At 33.8% G+C, this 25,762-nt stretch overlaps 1 protein-coding gene across 4 annotated transcripts; it reads left to right on the top strand.

Moving 5' to 3' along the window:
- The first annotated feature begins 355 nt into the window (after positions 1-355).
- On the top strand, positions 356-25,762 carry LOC108904637 (protein O-GlcNAcase). Of its 4 annotated transcripts, none has more exons than XM_018707273.1 (15): positions 356-594; positions 745-796; positions 855-1,351; positions 4,732-5,013; positions 6,210-6,392; positions 9,742-9,878; positions 9,967-10,395; positions 17,093-17,166; positions 17,312-17,492; positions 17,547-17,721; positions 18,365-18,418; positions 18,796-18,881; positions 22,967-23,359; positions 23,441-23,597; positions 25,465-25,762. In XM_018707273.1, the coding sequence occupies exons 1-15, from the start codon at positions 516-518 to the stop codon at positions 25,593-25,595; spliced, it is 2,910 nt and encodes a 969-aa protein (XP_018562789.1). In that variant the 5' UTR covers positions 356-515; the 3' UTR covers positions 25,596-25,762. The 4 variants fall into 4 exon arrangements, with proteins under 4 accessions (XP_018562789.1, XP_018562788.1, XP_018562787.1 ...); XM_018707272.1 differs by having other exon boundaries at positions 6,192-6,392; positions 17,312-17,483; XM_018707271.1 differs by having other exon boundaries at positions 6,192-6,392.

Here is a 25,762-nt window from a genome sequence, read left to right as displayed (position 1 = left end):
TTGATCTTATTCTACGTAGATATTTCATTTCTGTAAAGCTTTTTAAGATACAATTCTTAGATCTGTTTTCAATAATTGTACTTAGTACTTAGGTACCTATCTATTTTATTATCAAAAATTATTAACAAATATTTTTCAAATATTTCTTCATACTAAGCTAAATAAAAAAAAAAGATAATTTTATAATTTTGATAATTAATGATTTACAAAAATACAAACAAAAATATTTTTGAGGGATTTTAGAAGTAAATATGAAAGTAGAAACCATAATAAAAACTTAAGACATAAAAAATATAATCAAAAGATGGCGCGTATTTAAACAACATGTAAATTTGGTTGCCTACTGTGACGCCTTTCTGTAAATAGAGTAAATCAAGGATCTGTTAAAAAATATTCATTCAAGGTTTATTCTATGAAGTTGACGAGACAGCCATAAACAGTTTGTTCACGTTTGTTGCAATTTGTGTTTGTGTACATTACTTTCCGCGAATTGAGGACGACGGATTCTAGAAAAAATGGCTGAAATTTCTAACCTACCAGTGTCAGAAAATTTAAATACAAAAAATGGAAATTTTATCTGTGGCGTTGTAGAAGGTCTGTAGTAGAATATAAATATTTATTTATTTTCCTTTGGGCAATAGAAATCGTTAATTTAAAAGAGCCACTGAAGAATTCCAAACATAAACAAATAAAAAATGGTCCTTCAACTGGCTCTTTAATTTATTACATTTCCAATTATTTTAGGTTTTTATGGAAGACCATGGACTACAGAACAGAGAAAAGATTTATTTCAAAAGTAAGTAGCACATAATTTTTCATTAAATGCATTTATATAATTTTTTTCTTTTAATAAGGATGAAAAAATGGGGAATGGACTCATATGTATATGCACCGAAAGATGATTATAAACATAGAGCTTACTGGAGAGAACTTTATACGGTTGAGGAAGCGGAGCATCTAACTGGTTTAATTCAAGCAGCTAAAGATCAAAATATTATGTTTTACTATGCTTTGTCTCCCGGTTTAGATATAACATACAGTAGTTCAAAAGAAGTAACTGCCCTAAAACGGAAACTAGAACAAGTGGCCCAATTTGGTTGTAATGCTTTTGCTTTGTTGTTCGATGATATAGAACCTGAAATGTCTGAAGCAGATAAAGAAATTTTTCAGTCATTCGCACAAGCCCAGGTCTCCGTTACAAATGAATGTTATCAGCATTTAGGCCAACCACGATTCTTACTGTGTCCAACGCAGTACTGTTCAACTAGGGCTATACCCAATGTAACCAACTCCGAGTATTTAAACACCTTAGGTTCAAAATTAGCTCAAGAGATTGATATAATGTGGACTGGTGAGTGAATTTATTTTTTTATTCAAACACAGAAAACAGTTTATATAAATTTAATGGTTGTTGTTAAAGTACTAGACATTTATTTAATTTTTGTGATATACAGGGTGTTTCAAGATTAAGTCGACAAACTTTAAGGAGATATTCCTCATAAAAAAATAAGAAAAAAATCAAGTATAAATTTTTTTCCAGACGCTTCATTTTTGAAATATAGGGCGTTAAAGATTTTTTAAAAAATTCTAATTTTTTAAATAACTTCTAAATGAAGAAGACTATTTAAGCCAAATTTGGCATGACACATCTTATAAGATACCATTTTTCCATAGAAGTACAAGTCCCACAAGCAACCAGTGGCGGAGTTATAGGGACTCAGACTCATTAAATTATAAAAAAAATTAATACGGCCCTACTGAAAATAAAAATGATGCTGTTTTTAGATAGAACAGTTTGTTATTGACAAAAAGTGTACATTCACTTTTTTGCCTAACTCATAGTTTCATGGCAAAATTGATTTTTCGGAAGGATGCTTCTGGATTCTGTCGATAAACTTTAGAAATCATAAAACCTAAAAAAATATAGTACCTATTAAAATTGGTCTCCCCTTTCCTTGGGTTTAACCAATAGTATTAAAATTATTTAGGAGATGCTTCGGTTTTGAGATATAGGGCGTTTTTTTTTAGAAAAAAAAAATGAAGAAAACAATGGAAATGTTTAAGTACCTAACATCTAATGTGATTATGTCTAATGCGACAAAGTAACGACCCTTGCAATACTCCTAATTTTTTTCAGGCGGTTTGTAGTCTACATTTACTTGTGTTGTGTACTTTTAAATAAAATAAGATGGCAAATAATGTATGAAAATTTATTTAAATTGAAACAACCAAAAAATTATCAATTAATATTATACCTAGACAAAGTGAAAAGTGAATCAAAAATGAAATGATTTAAAAAATATTTTGTTCAAAATGGGTGCCTCCGGACTGTAGACAAGCACGACATCTTTTAATTATGGAGGTAGTGGCCGATTGACACTGAATTGGAGTTAATTCTCGACACGCTTGGACTATTCGCTGTCTTAGATCTTCTAGGGTATCAACTGGCACCTCATATACTTTTTGTTTAATAGCACCCCAAACAAAATAATCCATCGGTGTCAAGTCCGGTGAACGTGCGGGCCACACTGCAGGTCCTCCGCGACCAATCCATCTCCTGGGATAATTAATGTTTAACCACTCCCTAGGACCTCTACCATAATGGGCAGGACAACCATCTAGTTGAAACCAACTGTTCATTCGAGTATTAAGCGGAACATCTTCTAACAGATCTTGAAAACCATTTTCAAGGAACTCTGTATACATGTCAGCATTTAACCGATGCGGAAGGAAGTAGGGACCAACTATAATGTTGTCCAACACACCCAACCATACGTTACATTGGAATTCATGCAGAAAACTATGTTCCCTTACCGCCCGTGGATTCTCATAAGACCAAATATGGTTGTTCCTTTGGTTTAAAATTCCCCTTCGAGTAAATGTTACCTCATCTGTCCACATTACTTTTTGCATAAACTGATCATCATTATCTGCTTGGTTTAACATCCAGTCACAAAACACACGTCTGCATCGTATGTCCTGAGGCAATAAATGTTGCACATGCTGGATATGGTACGCATGGCGTCCATCAGCCCGAAGAGTCCTCCAAATGGAATTTTACGAAATACCTAGCTCATAGCTAGATCTTCTGACACTCGTGGATGAATTTTCATCGAAATGGTTTAAAATAGTATTCGATCTTATTTCGTCCTGAAGTGGTGCAAAATGTCCATCAGCATAAGTTGGAATACCGAAAGACCCTGTTTGTCTGAGACGACTGAATGTCGTTGAAAATGTTTCCTTTGATGGTAGTGTGCAATGAGGAAATCATACTGCATATTCACGGCGAGCCGCCGTGGAATTTCCATCACAGAAACTATATACAAAGACCATATCAGCATATTCATTGTTTGAAAATATGGACGGCATTATTAAACTTATTTTTATTATTAGTTTGAACGCTTTATCTAATGGATAATTTATGCAACAATTCGCAAAATAACATTTAAAACATCAAATTAACATTGCTTGACAGCAGCCTACTCGGAAATTTTTGTTGAGGTTCATTTTAAAGTTTATCGACAGAATCCAGAAGCACCCTTCCGAATAATCAATTTTGCCATGAAACTATGAGTTAGGAAAAAAAGTGAATGTACACTTTTTGTCAATAACAAACTGTTCTATCTAAAATTTAATGAGTCTGAGTCCCCATAACTCCGCCACTTGTTGCTTGCGGGACTTCTACTTCTATGGAAAAATGGTATCTTATAAGAAGATGTGTCATGCCAAATTTGGCTTAAATAGCCTTCTTCAATTAGAAGTTATTTAAAAAATTCAAAATTTTTTTAAAATCTTTAACGCTCCATATTTCGAAAATGAAGCGTCTCTGGAAAAAAATTATACTTGATTTTTTTCTTATTTTTTTTATGAGGAATATCTCCATAAAGTTTGTCGACTTAATCCTGAAACACCCTGTATAAAACATCTTTAAGCTGTATACAGGGTGTTTACAAACTTTGAGAGGATTTTTGAAGAGTAAATAAACCAAAGTAAGAAATTCAATTGGTAAAAAGAATTTCCGCATATAAAATATTTTTTTTAATGCTGACTGATAGTTTACTTACTCTGTTTACAAGTGTTTCTATATATTACTACCATTAATTCATTGTTCCTGTACCGATAAACTATTTTAGTACACATTTAGGCACATGGTCCTTTCACAAAAAGAAAATATATTTAAAAGTAAGAATCTATAAAAATAAATTACTACGAAAGCAATTGTTCACTACTAATTTTCATTATAAAAAATATATACTTTTTTGCAATGAAAACTAAAGTAGAACTATGATTACTTAAAACTGAACCATAATTTTTCGGTTTACTACAGAAAAGTGGATGATATGCCATTTACACGGTTACAACCGAGGCCACAGCTATAGTGACGTAAGTTTTTCAGAAATGATCGAAAATAGCTGGGTAATTGTTTACGAAAATAGATCATGAGATATAAATAAATTTAGTATGCAACTATTTTGTGTTAACATATTCCTCAGTAATATTCCATAATTAAACTTTAAGGTTTTTTCCTGCCAAATCAAAATATTTCCACTCTTTAGACATATTTTTCAATTAGTTATCTATTAAACTAAAGATGTGCTAATGCAACTTGATTTATAACAGTTCTTTGATAATATTTTAAAGGTTTTAAATATGGGATGAAAGCCTGGTGAAAAAGCTTTGAGGTGGTATGATCGTCATTATTGTTACCAATATGCTATAATTTTTTTTTAGGGCAAAAAGTAATTTCTAGGACACTTTCTAAAGAAAACATTCAGGAAATCACAGAGGTTCTACGTAGACCTCCGGTTATATGGGACAATTTGCATGCCAATGATTATGACCAGAAGAGAGTTTTTCTAGGGCCTTATTCAGGCAGATCGCCTGATCTAATCCCAAAATTAAGGGGTGTTTTGACAAACCCTAATTGTGAATATGGGGCCAATTTCGTAGCAATACACACTTTAGCTCAGTGGTCAAGGTGTAATGTAGATGCCCAAAGGGATCCTTCAATAAGTACGTGATTTTATCTATACACATTTATTTTTAATATGTTAAGGAAACAATTATTTCTCAAATAAAACCATTCTCATAAGTCAAATGTATAAACAAAAATTATAAAATAATAAGATAAAGTCAGTAAACAGTGTAATTACTTTTTTTTTTGTTATTACTATTATTCAAAAGAGTTGCTATAAATAATAGAAAATATGGGAATGACAACATTTGTACTGCAAACTTCAGAACTAGGAATTTCAATTGCATTTGAATTGGAAATTGTTTAATTTATTTCATGTTTTATTTATGAAATGCAGTAAACTGATTTTTAATATTGAAAGAGATTTCTGAACAAGTGGCTCTGCTGCAACAAACTTTGAAGACACATTATTTATTCTTGTTTTACAGGTACATATCTATAAGTTTATCTTTTTCACATATTTGTTGTGGTGATGCACATTTGACATTTGGATGGACTAGCATCCAGTGTAGCTTTTTCATGCCCATATTTAAGAACATAATTTAATACATAATAAGTGTTCCTGCAATTGTTAAATAAGAACTAGTGCTACTGAAATAAAAAGTCTACATTTATATGTTTACCATATACAGTAGTACAGTCCCTGTTATCCGAGGTTCAGATTATCCCATCATTGGGACTGGCCAGGACTACTTGATTATTGGAACTTCGCATTAATCAAATTACGACAAGGGGTTTGGATTTTCGTGCCTTTTCCTACATGTCTGAGTTGGCATTGTATTTGCCATTGCATCTCTTTGAATTGAAGTGTTACATATTTGTGATACGGAGCAAAATAAGTAGAAAAAATAATTGTTATGCCTGTTGAAGGACAATCTAGCTTATTTGAGTTTTCAATTATTCCAGTTACCTCTGATAATCGAAGCTCCATTGTGCTATTTGTAAGCTTTTCCAAAAATTAACGTGTATGTCTCAGCCTAAGAACGAATCTGCTGCTCTTAAAGGCCTTTCAACTCTTGAGCATTTTTAAGTGGGCTTTAGAAAAATCGTTCTAATTTTCACTTCAACAAACTGCACAACATTTCAAAGTCAAATATTTTGCACCTGTTATTTTTCATATAAAACGATCAAAAATAAAAAATTGGAAAATATTTGTAATATACATTTGTAAAATAATTTATATAAGTACCTTTTTTGTTGAATATAATATTTTTAGACGACACCGTTTCTGCAGATATAAAATTAGAGACTGAGACTGAAGATGGTATGTCAGGAGAAGATGTACCTGCTACTCTATCGCCAAATATGTACCATCCACGTCAAGCTTTAAGGAATGCCATCAATGAATGGCTTCCAGAATTTGAGAAGCGCAAGTCAGCTTGGGGGCCAATTGCTAAACCTCAACCTGCAGTTGCTGGTAAGGATGCCTAATTATAACTACTTTCAGAAGTGATAAATTTGTGAGGTATATATAGCACTTTTATATATTTAAGTTGAAAATGTTTTTAGAACAGACAACTCATCAAACAGTTTCTTATTGGTGGTAAATTACTATTGCTAAATAAGCAGTATTGTGGTATAAATGGAGGAAGGGACCTGAAGTAAACTTCTATAATAAAGGGGGTGATTCTTTAGACTGCTTTAATAAAAAAGTTCCTAAATATATATGTTCTAAATAGTCAAGTTTTCAAGACATAAAATGTAAAAATATCAGAAAATTGTCACATATAAACAAATATTGTAACAAATAACTGAAGATGAAAATTTATTAAAGTATGCATTTAATATGAATCGGTGGTAGATATACTGGAAGATAGTTACCAAGAATATCAGAATTTTGATGCCACTGAGTATTTTGCAAATTGGATCAGCCCATTTCATTTTTTTGAAAATACTTAGCAGAATCGAAAGTGTAGGGTTCTTAGTGAAGGTGTCTTCCAGTACTTCACTACTGCTTATCAAATATCTTGAAGGCTGGATAGAGATCTTTGATAGAGTAAATTATAATATTTTAATCCAAAAGCTTCGTCTACTTGGAGCTTATGGTTTTTTTCTAAATCTGTATCTTTTAGATGATTAGTTTCGGGAATTTTATACCGAACAAATTCACAGCGATGTTAAGTGTGCCACAAGACTCTCATATAGGACATATTTTTTAATTTTTTTTTAAGTACTTTTCAACTTTTCACTTTTCATTTTACAAATGTAGAAAAACAAAGAATAATTCTGTTTTATAAAAAATTGTACTTTATATAAATGTTACGCATTTTAAGAAGCTTCAGTTATTCATTGTCACTGTGCAGATTACCAACTGTTTTTTGAATATTAATTTTGAAAACAAAATAGCCAGAAAAGTGAAAAGTAAGGAGTGAAAAGTTGAAAAGTACATACTTAAAAAAACAGGTCCCAGGACTTAGATTTTAATGGGCCCAATACAAATCCTGCCTATTTTTCATATAACAGTTTAGACTCAAAATATTTCTGTCTCAGCAAATAAAGATATAACATTCAGAGCATTTCAGACAGTCAGTCTTTGACTATAAATACTATATAGTTAAAGCTAGTAATGGCTAAATGTTTTATTACTTAAAAATCGTTAATTTACCTCAGTGTGACTGGTAAATTTTAGTGTTTTTTCAGTCATTAAAATAAACATATTTCTTTGGATTAGTCTTTTGTTATATGTATTGCATATTTTTAACAACTGTTTTTGTACTTTATAATATATAATAACTGCCATCTTATTCTGGTTGTATACTCTACTTACCAGATTTTAGACCCTTTGTCCATTATTTGAATAATTAAAAAAGAACAATTTATAGAACTCCTCATAAAGTGTTACCTTTGATCATATTTAAGAAAGAAGAATAATTATTGCCAACTGTAAATAATGATTTTACTACAATAATTAAAATACGAGGGTCATTCAAATATAAACGATAATTAATTTTTTTTTTTATTATTGATAAAATTAAGTTCACAAAAAATTTCTAATTTTTCTACATAATCACCTTCCTTTGAAACACATTTTTTCCACCTGATTAGAAGCTGTAGAAAGAAGAATGGCGGTTCGTTAGCCAGTTGCGCACGAATGTTTCCACCTCTGCGTCACCAGCGAAACACTGCCCTCCCAAAGCCTCTTTCAATGGCCCGAACATGTGATAATCACAAGGGGACAAGTCCGGACTGTAGGGTGGGTGTTCAAGACTTTTCCAGAACATTTCTTCCAATTTCTGGCCTGTTTGATTTGCTGTATGGGGTTGAGCATTATCGTGAAGCAAAATGATGTTCCTTATGGGTTGGCGGCGTCTTTTGCTTGGATAAGCGGCCCTAATCTGCTCAAGAAGTCTGCAGTAGTAACCAGCATTGATTGTTCTCTGCTCGTGTAGAATATCCAACAGAAGGATTCCTTTTGAGTCCCAAAAAACTCTAGGGAGAACTTTACCCGCTGACAAGCACGATTTGGCCTTGAGTGGAGCGGCCTCTCCTTTTTTCACCATTCCATGCTTGCTTGCCGACCCAAGTCTTATCGCAGGTCACTATACGGATGAGAAATGCGTCCCCTTCAGTACGGTACCGTTGCAAATGCCGTTGGCAGACGGACATTCTTCTAGTCCCCCGAGAGAAGGCATGGCACCCAACAAGCCAACACTTTTGACAAACCAAGCTCATCACGGATGATGGTATGGATACTCTGGACACTGATCTTCACTTCACATGCAATTTCTGCCACTGTCAGGTAATGGTCGTTCTCCAGAAGGTCACAAACTGCTTGAATGTGTCCATCAGTTAAGCTTGTTCTGGGCCGCCGATTGTGAGATTCATTTTCAACCTTCTTTCGTCCTTCAGAGAAGGCTTTGTGCCAAAAAACACACAGGGTTGTGAAAGAGTGTTTTCAGCAAACTGCTGTAGCAATCTCTACAAAACAGCAGGGCCCCTCCCGCGTCAAAAATTTTATGATAATTGGTTGCGCAACAGATGGGTGTACTTCCTTCTTGCTTATCTTTGCCACTACTTGGCTAATGGTCTTATGGCTGTGTCGACTACGATCCCCCACTCGTCCTATTCCTACCAACATTCCCTATCCGTGTCCTTTCAAGATGTCCACCTTGACATTCTCGTTTATATTTGAATCATCCTCGTATATTGATTATTTTAAAAATCATTTTTGCCATTACTAATTAAAACTAATATTAATTTTTTTCTACTGTTTTTGTAAGCACAAATTAACTCGGAAAACTGTATACACGCTACATAAAAAATAAATATTTTTTATTAAACGTTTCTTAGTTGATGAAATCACTAAATATGTAATGGAACTCGCTTATAACGACATCCCAAGGGACAGTGAAATTGTATCAGGTTAAAAGGATAATGTAATAAGCAAACTGAAAATTAATCTACCAAGCCTGAAGGCCAAGTCGTAATATAGTTTACTCTTTTTATATACTTTCATATCCTTTACTTTTCGTTGTTACACTGTCATTGAACTAGGCTTCTGCTGTCGGGTCTTCATGTTCTATGATCTGTTGGTTTTATAAGCTATGCTATTTAATAAGTTAAAGTAAGACTGATTTTTGTTTCCTAACTTAGTCCATTAGGATCCGGGAGGCATTGTTACTCGCCAGAACCATGCCATCGCCATATCTGCACCACTTCTGAGGATGCTTGGCCTAAAACTGTGGGCAGTGTCAACAATTACATAAATCCATCTAAAGAATTACCCTCATTTATTATCGAAAACTAAACTAACAAATTTATTGCAGTTGTGCCAGTGCCAATAATACCATCAATTAACACATGTATGAGTATTACTTCCACAACTAGCACACCATCTACAGGAAACACTTCCACTGTGGTGAACTCTAATCAACTGCATGCATTGGCTGAAGTATGTAGTACTGTAAGTATATTTTTTTAACTAGCACCGTTTATCTTATTGGATGATGGAGCGTTGATATGAATATCATTTAATTTTCCGAATTTTCAAGGTTACCTGTACAGAGAGCTTAATCAACCCAGTACCAGGTCCCGTGATGAACTCCCTAGTTTCTGACACGAAGGTGATTTGTAATGAATCTATACCGAATCCCATCACACCAGTTCCCATCCCCGTAGCGATCGACAGCTCTGACAGCAAGACTGTTACCCTTCTAAATGGAACTCATATCAGACCAGAAAAGACAAAACCAGAGGAAGTGGCCTTGAATGGCGATCAACTTCATAATAGTACAAATACAAACCACGTAAAAGAGAATAAAGACGAGACCAGCATGAACACCGATACTAGTTTAAGTAACGAATCTAGTTTAAGTCCATCGGAACCGATGGATTGTAATAGTACTCCGAATATATCACCGGCTCACGGGGCGAAGTGTTCAAATGGGTCGAATGAAGATGTGGCCATGAGTGAGAATTCGGTAAGTTATATAAATGAATATAAATTAATATTTCTCTTTTAAAATTTTGTTAATACAGGGTATGGCATGTATAATCTATTATCTATTATTATTATTAAACTACAGCTTCCTAATGATATTTGTATTAGAAAACTCTTATACGAAAAAGTTCGTGTTTTTTTTTTTGTAAATTGAAGTTAATTTATTCAACAAAAATGAAGGCCGACCCTGTGTTATTTATTATCAACTTTGGAAATGTTTTTATGCGACCTGAGATGCAACCTTATAATTTAAGTCGGTATAATCTAATACTTAACTATTAAATTTTAAGCATCGTCCATCGACCCATCAGTGTTAAAAAGTGAAAGATTCCAGACAAAAGTTTTTATTTTGTAATTCCACGATAGTGGCAGTGTAATTTTTATAAAGAAGTAAAAAATAAGAATAGCGTGTCGATTGCATTAAAAACGAGATTCTTATTTCTTACTTTGCTTAATTTTTTAGTTTGTGCACAAACTAGTTTTACAATGAACCAAGAAAACAATGCTGTTACTATTTCCGAATGTGTCGATATGGTGTTAGTGTATGGTGCAGCGGGAGAAAATGCGCTCGCGGTGACTAAGTTGTACCGGGAACGCTGGCCACAACATCACCCCCCATGTGCAAATATAATCCTACAGTGTGTTCAGCGGCTGCGAGATATGGGAAGTGTTATTCCTCGAAAAGAAGGACGTGGTCAGCAAGTGAACCTTAATGTTGAGGATGCAATGTTGGAAAATAATGATGAAGACCCCACAATTAGTACTCGATGACTCGCACAGCAAGTAGGAACGTCATTTCCCACTGTACATCACATTTTAAGGCACCAGCTGTTGCACCCCTATCATCTGCAACCAGTTCAACAGATTTTACCCCCGGATTGTGATCAATGTGAATGCGTTTTGGCAGATGGTTTTTATGGCAATGTGCCAATCAAGTAGAATTTCCTGCTTATGTTTGTTTAACAGATCAGGCGACATTTACCTGTGATGAAGTGAATTTCCATAATATGCGATGGAAAGCCTCAAGAGATTAGGGAAACTCATTTTCAACATCGGTTCTCGGTAAATGTTTGGGCTGGCATAATAGGCGATATACTTGTGGGTCCCTATTTCTTTGAAGGACGACTAAATGGAGCAACATATGCTGACTTTTTGGAGAACTGGTTGCCTGAATTATTGGATGATGTGGCATTACAAGTTCGGGCACGCATGTTTTATCTTTAAGATGGGGCTCCTCCACACAGTACTCAAGAAGTAACGACACTTTTGAATGAAATGTTTCCTCAGCGATGGATTGGACGCTTTGGTCCTGTGCCGTGGCCACCTCGGTCACTCGATCTAACTCCAATGGACTTTTATCTTTGAAGTCACTTGAAGTCATTGGTCTCTAATTGCTACGGTGGAAGAATTGTGAAACCGTATACTTACTTGACACTGCTGACACAATTAGGGGAATACCTGGAATTTGGGAAAATATTCGTCAAAATTGGGTGCGTCGGTGCCAATTTCAACATTTTCTCTAGAAATGGTTTTATTTCATTTTGTTCCATATTTTAATGGAGTTTGTTTAGTGCACGCAGTTGGCAACTACAGGATGTGCTTACGGATGTGGTTTTGTTTGCGAACTCTTGCAGAAACAACAGTGCATTCAAGAACAGTAATTACTATTAATTATTATAATAAGAAAATATCAGTTTTTTTTAAATATCTATTTTTCTTAGTTTGTACTTTTGCATTGAAAAATTCCCCAAAAATTGAGAAGTATCTTTCCATCTTTCAACGATGATTTGTTTACGCGGCTGGTCTACAGCATGTAACTCATCGTACAGCACACGGACAGGACCGTTTCAGAGAAAATATTTTGATCCATAAATCCATAATTGAACTTTAATTTACAAAAAAAAAAAAACGCAAAAATAGAACTTTTCCGTATAAGACTTTTCTATTACAAATATTGTTAGGAAGCTGTAGTTTAATTTTTATAGATTATACACGCGACATCCGTATAACAAATTTTAAATTTACTGCAAATGTCAATACAGTTACAATACGATTAACATACGATTAAACTAAATTTTGTGCGAGCTATGTACTGTTCAGTTTCATCTTTTTTTATTTGTATACATGTTTTTTTTTCACAATGAAGACACAAACATACTGCACCATCACTAAACACAAATTACAGGCGTCAGTTACCTTCGTAGTGATGTGAGTGAAAATATATAACAAATTGATATATATCAATTTTTGATACATATCAGCTATTATATATATGTTAATAGCTGATATATATCAATTTTCCCGCCATTTCATGAATAAAGCCAAATTTCAAACATAACCTTACATTTTAAAACTAAAAACTTGTGGTGTGGTAGGCTTGAGTTGGACTGTAGTAGCTCTTGGGTACCTGGAATATCTCCGTCAAAAATGAATATAAAAATCTGAAATTTTAGGGGTGTACTATAGATGGGAAGAACTAAGAGCGCACGTAATTTCAAGTCACCCCTTCCACCCTAGGGGGTGACGGGTGGTTTTTTTAGATGTACCCTACTCATTTTGCGAGTTTCGGATTCTATGCGTAAAACTACCCCCGAAAGCGCGTTCTTGCCGAATTCGCACAAAAACCAAACCACCACCCTCGTATGGATTTTGTCGTTTTTTCGATGAGCATTTTTCTCCTTCAAAAATAAATATAGAAATCTGAAATTTTAGGGGTGTACTATAAGTGGGGAGACCTAAGAGCGAACCTGATTTCAACTGGCCCTTTCCACCTTAGTAGGTGCAGAGGGGGTGAGGGGTGGTCTTTTAGACGTACCCCCAAGAACGCGTTTCTGGGGGTAGTTTTACGCGTACAATCCGAAAATCGCAAAATAAATAGGGTACGTCTAAAAAAAACCTTCACCCCACCCCCTAGGGTGGAAGGGGTGAGTTGAAATTACGTGCGCTCTTAGGTCTCCCCATTTATAGTACACCCCTAAATTTTCAGATTTTTAAGTACTACTTTAAAGCAGTTTCTTTATTATCATAAGTTTTTGATAATTTTTATTTCAATTTTTATCTTTAATTTTTTTTAAGTACGTATTGTGATATACAAAGACTAAATTTTCTTGTTCTAGAAATTTCCCATTTTTTATTTCTGGGTTGATAAAACTAAATTGCTAATAAACAGCGTACTTGCTTATAAACAGTCAGTAGCACGCAACAAAAATTAGAAGTCAGTATGATAAAAAAAATATAAAATTCCAATCTAAATATGAAAAAAAAAAAAGATCACTTGATAACTTTTCTTAAAGTTCATATATATGACATGTATTTGGTGTCAAATTAATCAGCAAGGCATTAGCAATATAAAAAAACTAATTTGAATATAGTTTTTTTTTAACAAAATTCATCTGATATATATAATGATATATATTTTGATATATATCACCCAAAACTAAATAGCATGCTATTTTACATCACTACTTCAAAGTACTCTCCATTAATACTAATACACTGGTTCAAACGTTTTTTCCACTTGTCCTTTCTGATGCCTTGCAGCGCCACCTTCGATTTTCGTTTCATTTCCGGAATATCTGCAAAACGTTTCCTTTTCAGCTCCTTTTCATCCGGGGGAACAAAAATAAATCACAGGGTGCCAGATCAGGTGAGTAGGGTGGGTGAGGAAGTGGTGTCGTGGTTTTTCGCCAAAAAATCACACATAGAGATGTCTATATGAGGTGGAGCATTGTCATGGTGGAAGAACCAGTCCTTACTCCGCCACAAATCGGGTAGTTTCAATAGAACACTCTCATGCAACTGTCTCAAAACACTCAGGGAGAAAAATTGGTTCACTATTTGACGCTCAGGGGAATACTCTGAGTGGACAATGCCACGAACGTCAAAAAAACTTATCAACATTGTCTTCACTGCCGATTTGACTTGCCGGGTTTTTTTCCAGCGAGGGGGAGTTCATAGCCTTCCACTGCGACGACTGTTGCTATGTCTCAGGTCGTACCCATTCCCAGTGATGATTTTATAGAAACAGTTCTCGCCTACTTCCAAGTAGTCCAACAAGTCACAGCAAGCAGTGGGGGACGAATTTTGCAGCAATTTGTATCATTTGCAAATCATTGGCTAAATTGTGTTGCACTGAGCTCCACGAAAGACCAGATAATTCAGCAATTGTATCAATAGTACGTCATCTATCCTTCTACATAGGCATGCAAATTTTTTCTACGTTTTCATCAGTTCTGGACGTGGAGGGCCGACATGCCCCTATGTTCAAATCGCGAATACCACTCGTACACTTGAGTTCTTTTCAAGGCATGTTCTTTATAAGCTGTAGACAACATATGGACCGCGCGTCCGATTCATTTTTATCGAGCAGAAAACAAAATTTCAATGCCACACGCTGTTCTCGAACTCTCAACCATTTTAAAAAATCGAAGAGCTCAAATTAGTCATTGCAGGAAAACTGTCTCAGGGACTTGCTGCAACCGTCTCAAGTGATGCCACTTGGCAGACTGACTCAGGAGGGGTTACGTAACACGCATCTAGCAGGAAAAGCCCGATCTACAAGAGTGGCGCATGCAGCAAATTTCATCCGGTTATTTTTGGTTCACCCTTTGTGTAAGGGTATACATCTACACTACACAAGACATCTCACTACCGCTTTAAATTTTACTACAAAATTAAAAATATTCAACTGCCACTGTACCAATTCTATTTCGTTTCCGGTAAAAACTAATATTTCACCTACAAAGTTGTATCCGGTTGTCATATCATATCAGGTGAATTATCAATTCACAATCAAATTGTATGTCAAATAGATTATCATTATGTATATGCCAGACTTCTGTTAAAACAATTATATCATATATATTTTCAAATTCGTTAAAAACTACTTCAACTTCATTGAAGTTTTTTGAAATACTTCTAATGTTGGTGTGGAATATATTTAAAGAATTTATTTCGTTAAGTATTTGTTTTGCCTGTGTTATAGTATCTACGTATCTACCTCAAGTGTTTTTATTTCATCAGTGTCAAAGTATCTCACATAATTATCCATTATTTAATGTAAATATTAATTTTAATTACAATAGTACAAATAAAGAGAAAGTTAATGTTTATTTCCTAATGTTTCTTAATTGTTGATCGGATTTGTCACTTTTTACGCTGCTTATAGAATTTGTTCTTTGAATTGTTTTTTTTTTCTTCTTCCTTTTTCTTGCCGATAGGAGTCGTGTTTATTTTTGAATCCTGCAACTTTGTTTTATGTTTTTGTTTCGCTTACTTTAGACCGATTTGAGCTTCTTCCAGAATATCTTTATTGTCTTTTTCAGCGTTGGAAACCGGTGGTGTTGGTGTTGTGGGCGCACTATTACTTTTATTATATACTACTGGAGATGGGAATTCCTCTTCATTTTGAAAATAGGATTGCCTTTCTAATTCTTGGAGTTGGGATACCGTATACGTTTCACCATTAACTTCCAGTATTTTACCTCTTATTTTAGCTAGATAGTTTTTAGATCTTGCTTTTTTAAATTTTCAATTAAAATTTTTTAATCTTTTCTATCTTCAGGACATAAATCTTGAGCAATTAAGTATAAATAAAGTACAGGTACTCAGATTGAGGAGTTATTACTTACCGAGCACCTTTATATCCCGAGGCGCGTCCATAATGGCCTTCTCAAATGAAGTATATATAGATTTTTTTATACTACTAACACTGATATATTGCCATATTTGATTTGATTACATTTTGATATTAGTCATTTCTCACTTTCTTCGAAATATTAAGTAGCCTGGGAGTTGTCAAACTGATAAGGTGAAACTAATGCAATTTAATTTTAAATAACTATAATTTTAAATATTTTTNAGAGAAGTTTTATCCGCCGATTCACATCCTCGGCAGACCGGACTGTCTACAAGCTTTAGCTTATGTAGATGTTTACTAAAGTGACAGTGTCCCGTTATGAGTCCTATCACTCTCCTGAGCCGGATTTTGTTCAAGCTCAGTAAATCGTTTGCTCTTTCCTTCAAAGGATGCTCCATGAGCTCCTTAGAATGGCTATGTCCTGACCTTGAAGTCCATTATTTCCTGTGTTCTGTCTCAGTCCATTACCATACAAAATTACTAGATAATTAAATATAATATTTTAATAACTATTACCCTTTACTGGTTACGATATGAACAAATAATAATATTAACTAACAATTAATAATACGCATTATATCAACAATAAATATACCACGCCAAGTACTGCTTTCCACTGCACTGGCAGAGCCAAGTGGACCGCGTTCGACACCAAACTAATTATAGAGTACCATGCAAATAATGATTTACGGCCTAGTGGACCAATACAGGTTTGCTTTGACGACCAGAGTGCCGCCGTCGATTTTACATCAGGCAGACTGGTCTACCAATACCGGACTCGCCCAGTGGCTATTCGAGTATAAATTACGAGACAGATCATGGCTAAAGCATAGGATAAAATTCCAAGAGAAGTTCCAATTGATATCGTAACAACTATACTAAAAATACTATTATTCGAAGATAAGACTGATATAGTGACTCATTTAACTCGGAAAATTGTAATCGAATGTTCTTTTATGAAATTTATTGTAAAAAAAATGTACTATTAAGTTTCTATAAAGGCTAAAACTTCTTCAGTTATAATATTTTTTATTTGTAGACTTCAAGTGGCAGCATGCAAGTGGATGCTAATCAAATGGTGACTGAAATTAGTGTTGATGGAGACGGCGATAGGTAAGATAAAGTTTCTTCCAATCTTACGGTTAAAATTAGTATTATTATGATTATTGTTTTATTTTTACAATATTTTTGCTTCTTATTACAACAAGAATATTTTTAGTTAAGTATTTCATATAAAATTCATTTTTTTTTTTAACAGAAAGTCAACAGATCTAACGTACGAAGATCTAGCCTTACTATGTGATTTATTTTACCTGCCTTTTGAACACGGTGGTCAAGGACTACAGCTGTTACAAGAGTTTAACTGGTTAAAATCAAATGCTCATCTAGTTATAGCAGCTAATCAAAAGAAAGACACATCTAGTCCCGAGGTATGCGAAGTAATAATTGTAAATTAAAAAAACCTTCCCTATCCATAGTTTTGGTATTTTTAGGTCCAAGAATGGTTCGCGAGGGCCGAAAGAATGAACGAAATGACACGATCAGTTAATAAACTTTTTCAACACATGTCCACCTGTAATAATAGAGAGTTACTGTACGATTTGTACTCGTATATTTGGGATATTGGGGGCGTGATCTCATTGCTCAATGCATATATCAAATGGTTAGGTAAGTATTTCTTTTTTGAGAAGTAACGATGCTAATAAAATGTATTTTATAATGCATACGATTGACTTGAAAGAATCACGTTCTGTTACTTTTTGGGCGATTATTGCGTAGAGTGCAGCGTACTTATATCTCGTATTCGTTTATTATACAAGGTGTATCGATAGCAGAGTGCGTAATTATTAAAGTCGTTTCAGAGAAATTTTAGTGTTTCAGCTTGAGGTGACCAAAGAGAGAGGCAACCAGGGTTTTGAGTTTGCGTAATGTGTGTGCCTTGCTAAAGCGTAACTGAGTAAAATGCTCAGAAAGTAATAGATTTTCGGATGCCATTTGAAATTTTCAAATTATAAAATGCATTTCTTCTGTTCATTGTAATTTTATTTTAGCTAGTTAGCACTTTATGCTTGTGTGAAAATGAATATATTCGTTGTCTAGTGCTTTTCTTTTTGCAAGAATAATTCTCTAAATCGAATTTTAAAATACTTTGTATTTTTTATTTCTAACACAAGCATAGACTTCTAAGTGCATCAAATAAAGAAACAGCAATTATTTCCGTCCAAACAAATTGTTTTTTCTTTATTTATCTACAACAAGAAATTCAACCAGAGTGAGTCCAGATTATTAATCAATATTTATTTTTCCTAAGCTGGCGGTCAGTTTCCTCCTTCAATGCCTTCGTACACCCAGGGGACGTATACATGTATGCATCTTCCAAGGAATTTAGTATATGCAGCTGCTGATATTGCATTTTGGCGTAATAGTTTTTTTTTTGGCGTAACTCATTAATACTAGCAAAGCGTAAATCTAAAATAAAGGAACCAGAAATTCAAAAGATTAATTATTATTAACGATCAGTTATAATCCATAATATTTAAAATTCTTTATTTCTTCTGTGAGTTTCTGGTTGCCGAATTAATTGATATGGGTAAGTACTGTGATATGCAGCGCTGCGTAGAGTTGTAATTAATCACTAATGAATAGTATTAGGCACACAGCGTAAATTATCTGCAAGGAGCGATGCGTTAGCGATTGTTTTAGTGATTCATCGTTTGTTAATATAGTTTCTTGTATATGTAGGGTTCTCTAAAGGTTGGAAAGAAACGTTTATGAGTGGAGACCAAGAACCTTGGGTGTTCAGAGGGGGTCTAACTGCAGATTTGCAGGTGAGTTACAGTTTGTATTAGCTTCCGAACAAGCACAGTTAAAATTCTTGTGATGCAGATCATTCAAATTAACTTCCAGTACAATAATGTGTAATTTATTGGGTTACTTTCATGCTATGCTACGTTCTGTATACAGATAACATTTATTTATTTACATAATCTTATTTATTTTCTACCACTCCTAAGGTGAGCAGAATTGAGTTTGTTGTTGGGGTGGTCTCTCAACTTATTTTTCTATCTTTTCCTGTCCTGCGCGCTTGTTTGATTCTTTCTATTTATCTTCACATTTCATATACAACGTTACAACTACTCTGCTTTTAATAACTGACTGCATATTGCAACATATTTCTACCCTTAAGAAGGTTTATCTGATTTGGAATTGACAAACAAATATTCATAAAAAAATTAATGTAAGCTTATTAATATGAAGAAAATCCTCAAAAAGAATTATGACTAGTTTGGATACCTAAGAGACGAGATATTAATAAAATAATGTTTCACGATTTAGTACAGAGTCTTATGAGGATGCAGATTTTTTTGGTCTTTCCACTTAGAATGCGGAACAATTGACGAACAGTTTCCACAGCAACTTGCATAAATATGAAACCGATATATAAGGAACCGTATGACAGCTCATAGAAATGGATTAGGTACTTGTAAGATACATAATTTATAATAATTCTCCTTCAAACTGCTGTCGTTGACTAACTTAACCTCCATTATGCGTGAAAGCGGCAACGCCGCGGTTCTCGACCTAGTATCTTATTTGAAATTCGCATGTGTGACACAATAATGATGTATATTTGAAGCTTAGGCATTGTAAATAACATGAAAAAGAAGAAAAACAAAATCAAGAAGAATAAAATTTATTGAAATAAAATAAAGCCCCTCGATTTTGGATTAATTCTTCACTTCTTTGAGGTTAGAGATTGCTTTGTACTTTTGTTTTGCTTGCATCCTTAAACTCTTCATATATTTCTGCCTGCACTCGCTTCACAAACTCTTAAATGGTACACATTTTCAGTTGTGTTTTCCTTTTCAGAAAAATTTCTTTATTTTCTACCATCCAAACAAACAGAATGATCCAATGCGAGCGAGCGAACGCCGAGCCGAGCCGATAAACCTCCTTAAGTTTGGTTCGAAACAGATTAATTTTTGGTTTGCTCATTACATCATCCGTTTAGTAGGAACATGTTTTTACTCTCTCTTAGGATGTTATTATAATGGAACTTCACTGTATTTTTTTTATTTATCACTTGTCATATGACACATACAACCCTGGCCCACCATCTTGACCACCGTAATTGTTTTCACTCTTACCGGTTATGGGTTCAACGTTTTAAGTTTTGTTTGGATACATCTTTTATTATCATGCCTCTTTTTGTTTTATTTTCTTTGCGTCTCAAAATCTCATTTGCATGGTATTTAGGCATGTCTTGTGTCTGCCTCCAAATGGTCCATATTTCACTACTACATATTATTGTGGATCTACTTTTTTACTAGCATTTCTTTCGTCCCTAAAAATATAATTTTCATTCTGTATTTTTTTTCCTTTTTTTCCATCCTATTGTCGATTTCTTTGTCTATTTTTTTTGTTATTCTCAATTATAAATCACAAATATTTAGTACTGTTTACTTATTCAATTTGCTTTTCTTGTAGTTTTGTTATGTGTTTTATTTTCCCTTGTACTATTATACTTTTGTTTTTTTCTGTTAATTTCGGTCCAACACCATAACCTCCTTTCTGAATGTACCATTATAACCATATTATTTGCGAACATAAGTTCTTTCTCTTTACCTTTATCTTTGTTTGATCTTTTTAGTAGTATTTAGTAGTTTTAAAGTCTGCAACTTTTCTTTTGATATTTTTGGCTGCCTTATCTAAAATCTCTGAAAATAACAGTAGAATCACACACATCGCTACTTGACTCCTATTTTTGTTTCAAATTCTCTTTACTCTTCATTTTTCCTTTTTTACAATATTTTCATAACTTTATACTGATTTTATTATTTTGATATTTCTTTTGGTTATTAGAGATGTCGAATATGTATGATTGAGTCAAGTTAGATAGAAATAGTTATAGAAATCATTGTTATGATTCGTTTGATAAGAATCTACGATATGAAAAAGGTTTGCACCGTCGTACCAACCTATACTAGTAAAATTAGTAACAGTGTCATTTGTCATTCGGCACTACCACTATCCATTACATATAGAGTAGGTATATAATATTTGTGTAAGATCCTACAACTGCAGTACTTGTTAAGGTTATACCCCTGTAATTATCATATACTCTTTTATCTCCTTTCTTGTGCATGGAGACTATGATTCCTATATTCCACACTCTTGGTATCTCTGTGGTCCACATTATCTCATTATATAGTTCTGTAAACTTATCTATTTCATCATTTCCCATGTATTTTATCATCTCTGCGCCAACTCTTCGTGCTTTCCTCAACTTTAATTTTTATATGGCCTCCTATATTTCTCTTTTGCCCTGCTTCCTTTGTATTGCTTAACTTTTGTTGCATTTTCTGTTTTTGTTCCCGATTTTGTTTGATTCAGAATTGAATTTTATGTTGTTCTTCCTAATGCTACCTACCAAACGAATTGGTGCCTTATTTCCATTGACAATTTATTGATGAATAAATTGACGAAGTTCTTCATGAATTAATCGTGGTTTTACACTGCTACAGACTTTGTCAAGTTTGAATCAGTTCTATCAACGAATCAAAGAAGCAAATAAATTTCAAAAATGTCACCTTTCCACTCATAATTGTAGTGATACAACAGCGGTACCGTTTTGACACATATTATGTAAATATTAGTGTTTGTAAGTAACAAATCAGTAAAAACAATGCAAAACTAGTACGACCACACAATTATTTACATATTCCAATAACATAACCTCATTACTGATCTGAGGCTGGAAATCTGTTGGGTTGGTACTTCCGAACTTCACGAAGAAATTGACGAAAATTAGAACATGCTCTAATTCGTCAAGAACTTGATGAATAAATTCATGAAGTTATTTGACAGCAAATTTGGTGCATTACACTTGTCCGATTTCTTGATGAAGCGACTTCATGAATTAGTTGATCAATAAATTGCCAATGTAAAACAGCTATTATATTGTTCGACGCTTATTATTGATTAATATATTTTTTTAATTACTTAGATTTTTTTGCTTCCTTTCCTACTTTTAATGAGGACGCATATGACAGTCGGCAGCTGACTATTTTTTTTACTTTTTACTTTTTTTCTAGTTTATTCGGAATGTACGATCATTATTTTATTAGGCATTGGTAAATGCATAAATAACATATTGTGCATCCCGCCCATTTTTCTTAATCTTTTTGTGATGGTATTCCCTGTAAGAGGTATCGTACAAAACACAGCACTTTTGCACCTCTCTTATCAATGATCGTCTATTCTAGGGCGCTGACTGTGTACTGATATAAGTCATGTTGATTCTATGTGTAATGTGTAAACAATATAATACATGCTGTGTTCTCTGAAATGATAGTCAAACCGGACAATAATTGGAAAAGTTGCATTTTTTTGTCAGAATTACATTGTTGGTCATCTGTGCATGTTCATTTTCATAGATATAATAGATATTTTATATAATTTTTGTTTCTTTTTCTATTTTGTTCAGTATTTTCTATATTATATTTTATTATACTAAATTAATAATTTATTATACTTGATTTCCTTAACATTTGCAAACACTTACAAACTGATTGTAATATTAAACAAAAAATTATCAATGCTCTATATACAGGGTTAATTAAAATTTAGTACAAAAAATTTAGGGGTGTATTTTTGAAGTCAAAACAAGTCTTTTTTTCCTATAACCATGGGTCCATAAATGCTTAGTTTTCGTTTTACGTTTTTTCTTTTTTCATATTTAGTGTTTTTTTATTTCTCATTTCACTGGTGCTTCATAGTTCATAATCTTAGTTATAAAAAACTTCTTTAGGCAGATTTCTTGAACAAATTATCTGCTGATAGATTTAATTATGCAATTATTGCCATTTTCAAAGCTCTTCTGGGTTTTTAAATATTACCTCATTCATTTCAGAGACTCATACCTGTGGATTCGGGCAACGATCTTTTCGTTTATAAAGTGCCAGACGTACCTACCAATCGTGTTTACACCATTCGACCTTACCTGCCCACAGACGAAGAAATAGTTTACAGCATATGTACTCGAACGTGTAAGGATGGTCTTGAGGACCCGCTTCCTTACCCTAAGGAACTCAAAAACTTACATGCTGAAAGGATGGTAGGGCCTTATCTAACTCTCCATCCCGAATTTTGCTTTGTCGTAGAGGATGACGCGGGCGTCGTCGGGTATGCCTGTGCTTCCCCGGACTATAAGAAATTTAGAGTGAAACAGGAGATTGCCTGGATACCGGAAATGTGTGAAAAATATCATCCGGATCTTGGCAAGGACTTACATAAGTTTGTTCAGGTAAAGTCTCAAGGATTCTTGTGAATAAATCAAGTTACAATGCAGTTTATCGGTAGAATTCGTACATAAATATTTTTTTAGGATGCCATTTCGTACTTTCACGATTTTAAGGATGAAATTTACGTCAGCAGTCCAACTCATCCTTCTAGTATGATATGTAGTCTTTTACCGTCAATTATGGATCAGTCAGTTAGTAAAAGACTTGTTACATGCTTATTAGCTGCTTTGAGGGCTAACGGTAAGTCTGTCATTTGTTTCCAGTGTTAAACGAGGACCGTCGAATAAGAAAGTCAAAAGTTTGCAATTAAAGCATTTAACATCTTTAAATTTTAAAAACATGTTAAAATTTTAATGTTTAACGTTGTGCTAAATATTAATTATGAATTTATATCCTGTATGTTAAAATTTAAAGCGACCGTTAATGGCACCATAATTTTAGCGGGGTATTAAAATGGGACAAAGTAGTTTGAAAATCATATTTTTAGTAGCGGATTATCTGCAGTATTCAATCAGTGAATATTAAAATTTCTATATTCTTTAGCAACAGAAATGTACTACTGAAAGAAATTAATCTAAGTAAAATTATGTTCAAATATTTCTTAAATATAAAGGGTGTCCTAAAATTCACAGAAGTAATTTTGATAGAAAACACAGGTTTTTCAATTAAAAATTGTTAATTTTTAATTCATTCATATAGTATTGAGGGTTGCTTTCGGTGTGCAGCAAATAAAACTCTCTCTCAACGGAAAAATAAAAGTATTTTTATTGAAAACTAGTTAGTGAAAAAGAATACGTGTTATCGAAGCAAGCGTTCGCTGAAGAGTCTCCTGTGTTGTGCAATTGTTCGTAGTTATCCTGGTCCTTGGCGCCAGTTTGCCGTGTACCTTTTTCTGGAACCCTGTTGTCATTGCAATCATTAGACCTTTCCGGGTGGCATCAGCTGACGCTATTGACGGAATACTTAACGTCACATGCAATATGTGTACCCACAGTATACAGTATAGGGTTATGTATGGAATCACATATCAGGTCAATATCTTCCACTGCTTTGCTATACGCACTATTTTGTTGAAATTTTTCTTCACCGTTTTATGTAAATGCGGATGAATTTCGTTGATATAATTCTCAATTTCCTTTTCACGGTGTAGGTGGTTGTGAACCTGTTCGTACAAAAAACCCCAAAGGAAAAAGTCCAACGGTGTTAAATCACAAGATCTGGGCGACCAATTCTGATCACTAAAACAGGAAATTACACGACCTGGGAAATGAATCATGCAGAAATTGAATTTTTTCTCAGTCTGTATGGCAGGTGTCATCGTCTCATTGAAACCACATGTCGTTTGCATCCACATCTTGCAATTTAGGCACAAAAGACTGGATTATCATGCCTTCAGCCCAAAATCCCCACCAAACAGCGAAGCATGGATTTTCTGAACTCCAAATGTACCAATTTTGTTTTTTAATGAAGCCACCAAGATGAAATTGAGCCTCATCAAAAAGTCAGCATCCACTTGTTGCATAATCCATTCAACGAACTCTATTTGTTCTGCGTGGTCGTATGTGTCAGTCAGTTCTTGTGCCAACTGAACTTTGTAAGCATGAAGATGCAAATCTTCCTTGAGAATACGCTGTAGAGAGCTTTTTGAAATGTCCAATTTTGACCACAGTATCGAATTGATGTTCCTGGACTCTCAGCAACACTGTCAGTTGAAGGACAGCCAGAGTATTTAAGATCATTAATTGATTCAGTCTCTCTGAATTTTTCAATTAGTCTGTTCACAGTTGATGAAGTTAAATCTTTACGGATATTGCAAACTATAACTGCCAAACCTTCATTATTTTAAAAATATTACTCAACAATGAAAATGCATTGTTCTTTTGTGTAGCGGTCCATTTATATCAACCCTCAATTGTCACCTAGCATGCTAGTTTTTTTTATTCTTTGTGGCAACACTACCACACGAATGGCGCAAAATTCAAATCATGCTTGAATTTTGGGATACCCGATATATTATGATTTAAATTTATCCAGTATCAATGTCAACAAAACAGATTTGCCTCTCAAATGAGACACCACGAAAAATAAGATTATATTTGCTTTTTAGGCTCGTTTGGCGTACACGTTGTGATGAATGTGACGGACAGCTACACTCACGCTTTTTACGGAAAATTGGGATTTGTAGAAAATACACACGAGGCGATTAAAGGGAAGATTGTGATGGGTCGTACATTTTAAAACACGTCAACACTACGACAATGACTGATCTATAAAGAAAATGTTCTGTTTATCATATATTTGTTATTTTATTTATATAAGATTTTATGTAACTGTAAGAAAGGATAAAATTGTTTTGTGATCTTTAGTATTATACATATTTTGAAAATTAATAGTAATTTGATAAA

This window comes from Anoplophora glabripennis, unplaced genomic scaffold, assembly GCF_000390285.2.
Source record: "Anoplophora glabripennis isolate ALB-LARVAE unplaced genomic scaffold, Agla_2.0 scaffold96, whole genome shotgun sequence".
NCBI classification, from domain to species: domain Eukaryota; kingdom Metazoa; phylum Arthropoda; class Insecta; order Coleoptera; family Cerambycidae; genus Anoplophora; species Anoplophora glabripennis.
This window is presented reverse-complemented; position numbering and strand designations above follow the sequence as displayed.

Excerpts from the sequence above, each read along its gene's own strand:
- LOC108904637 (XM_018707271.1), top strand. The coding sequence starts at position 516 with ATGGCTGAAATTTCTAACCTACCAGTGTCAGAAAATTTAAATACAAAA. Across the intron at positions 17,722-18,364 it reads TGCATATATCAAATGGTTAG|CTGGCGGTCAGTTTCCTCCT; the intron begins GTAAGTATTTCT and ends ATTTTTCCTAAG. Across the intron at positions 18,419-18,795 it reads CACCCAGGGGACGTATACAT|GGTTCTCTAAAGGTTGGAAA; the intron begins GTATGCATCTTC and ends TTGTATATGTAG.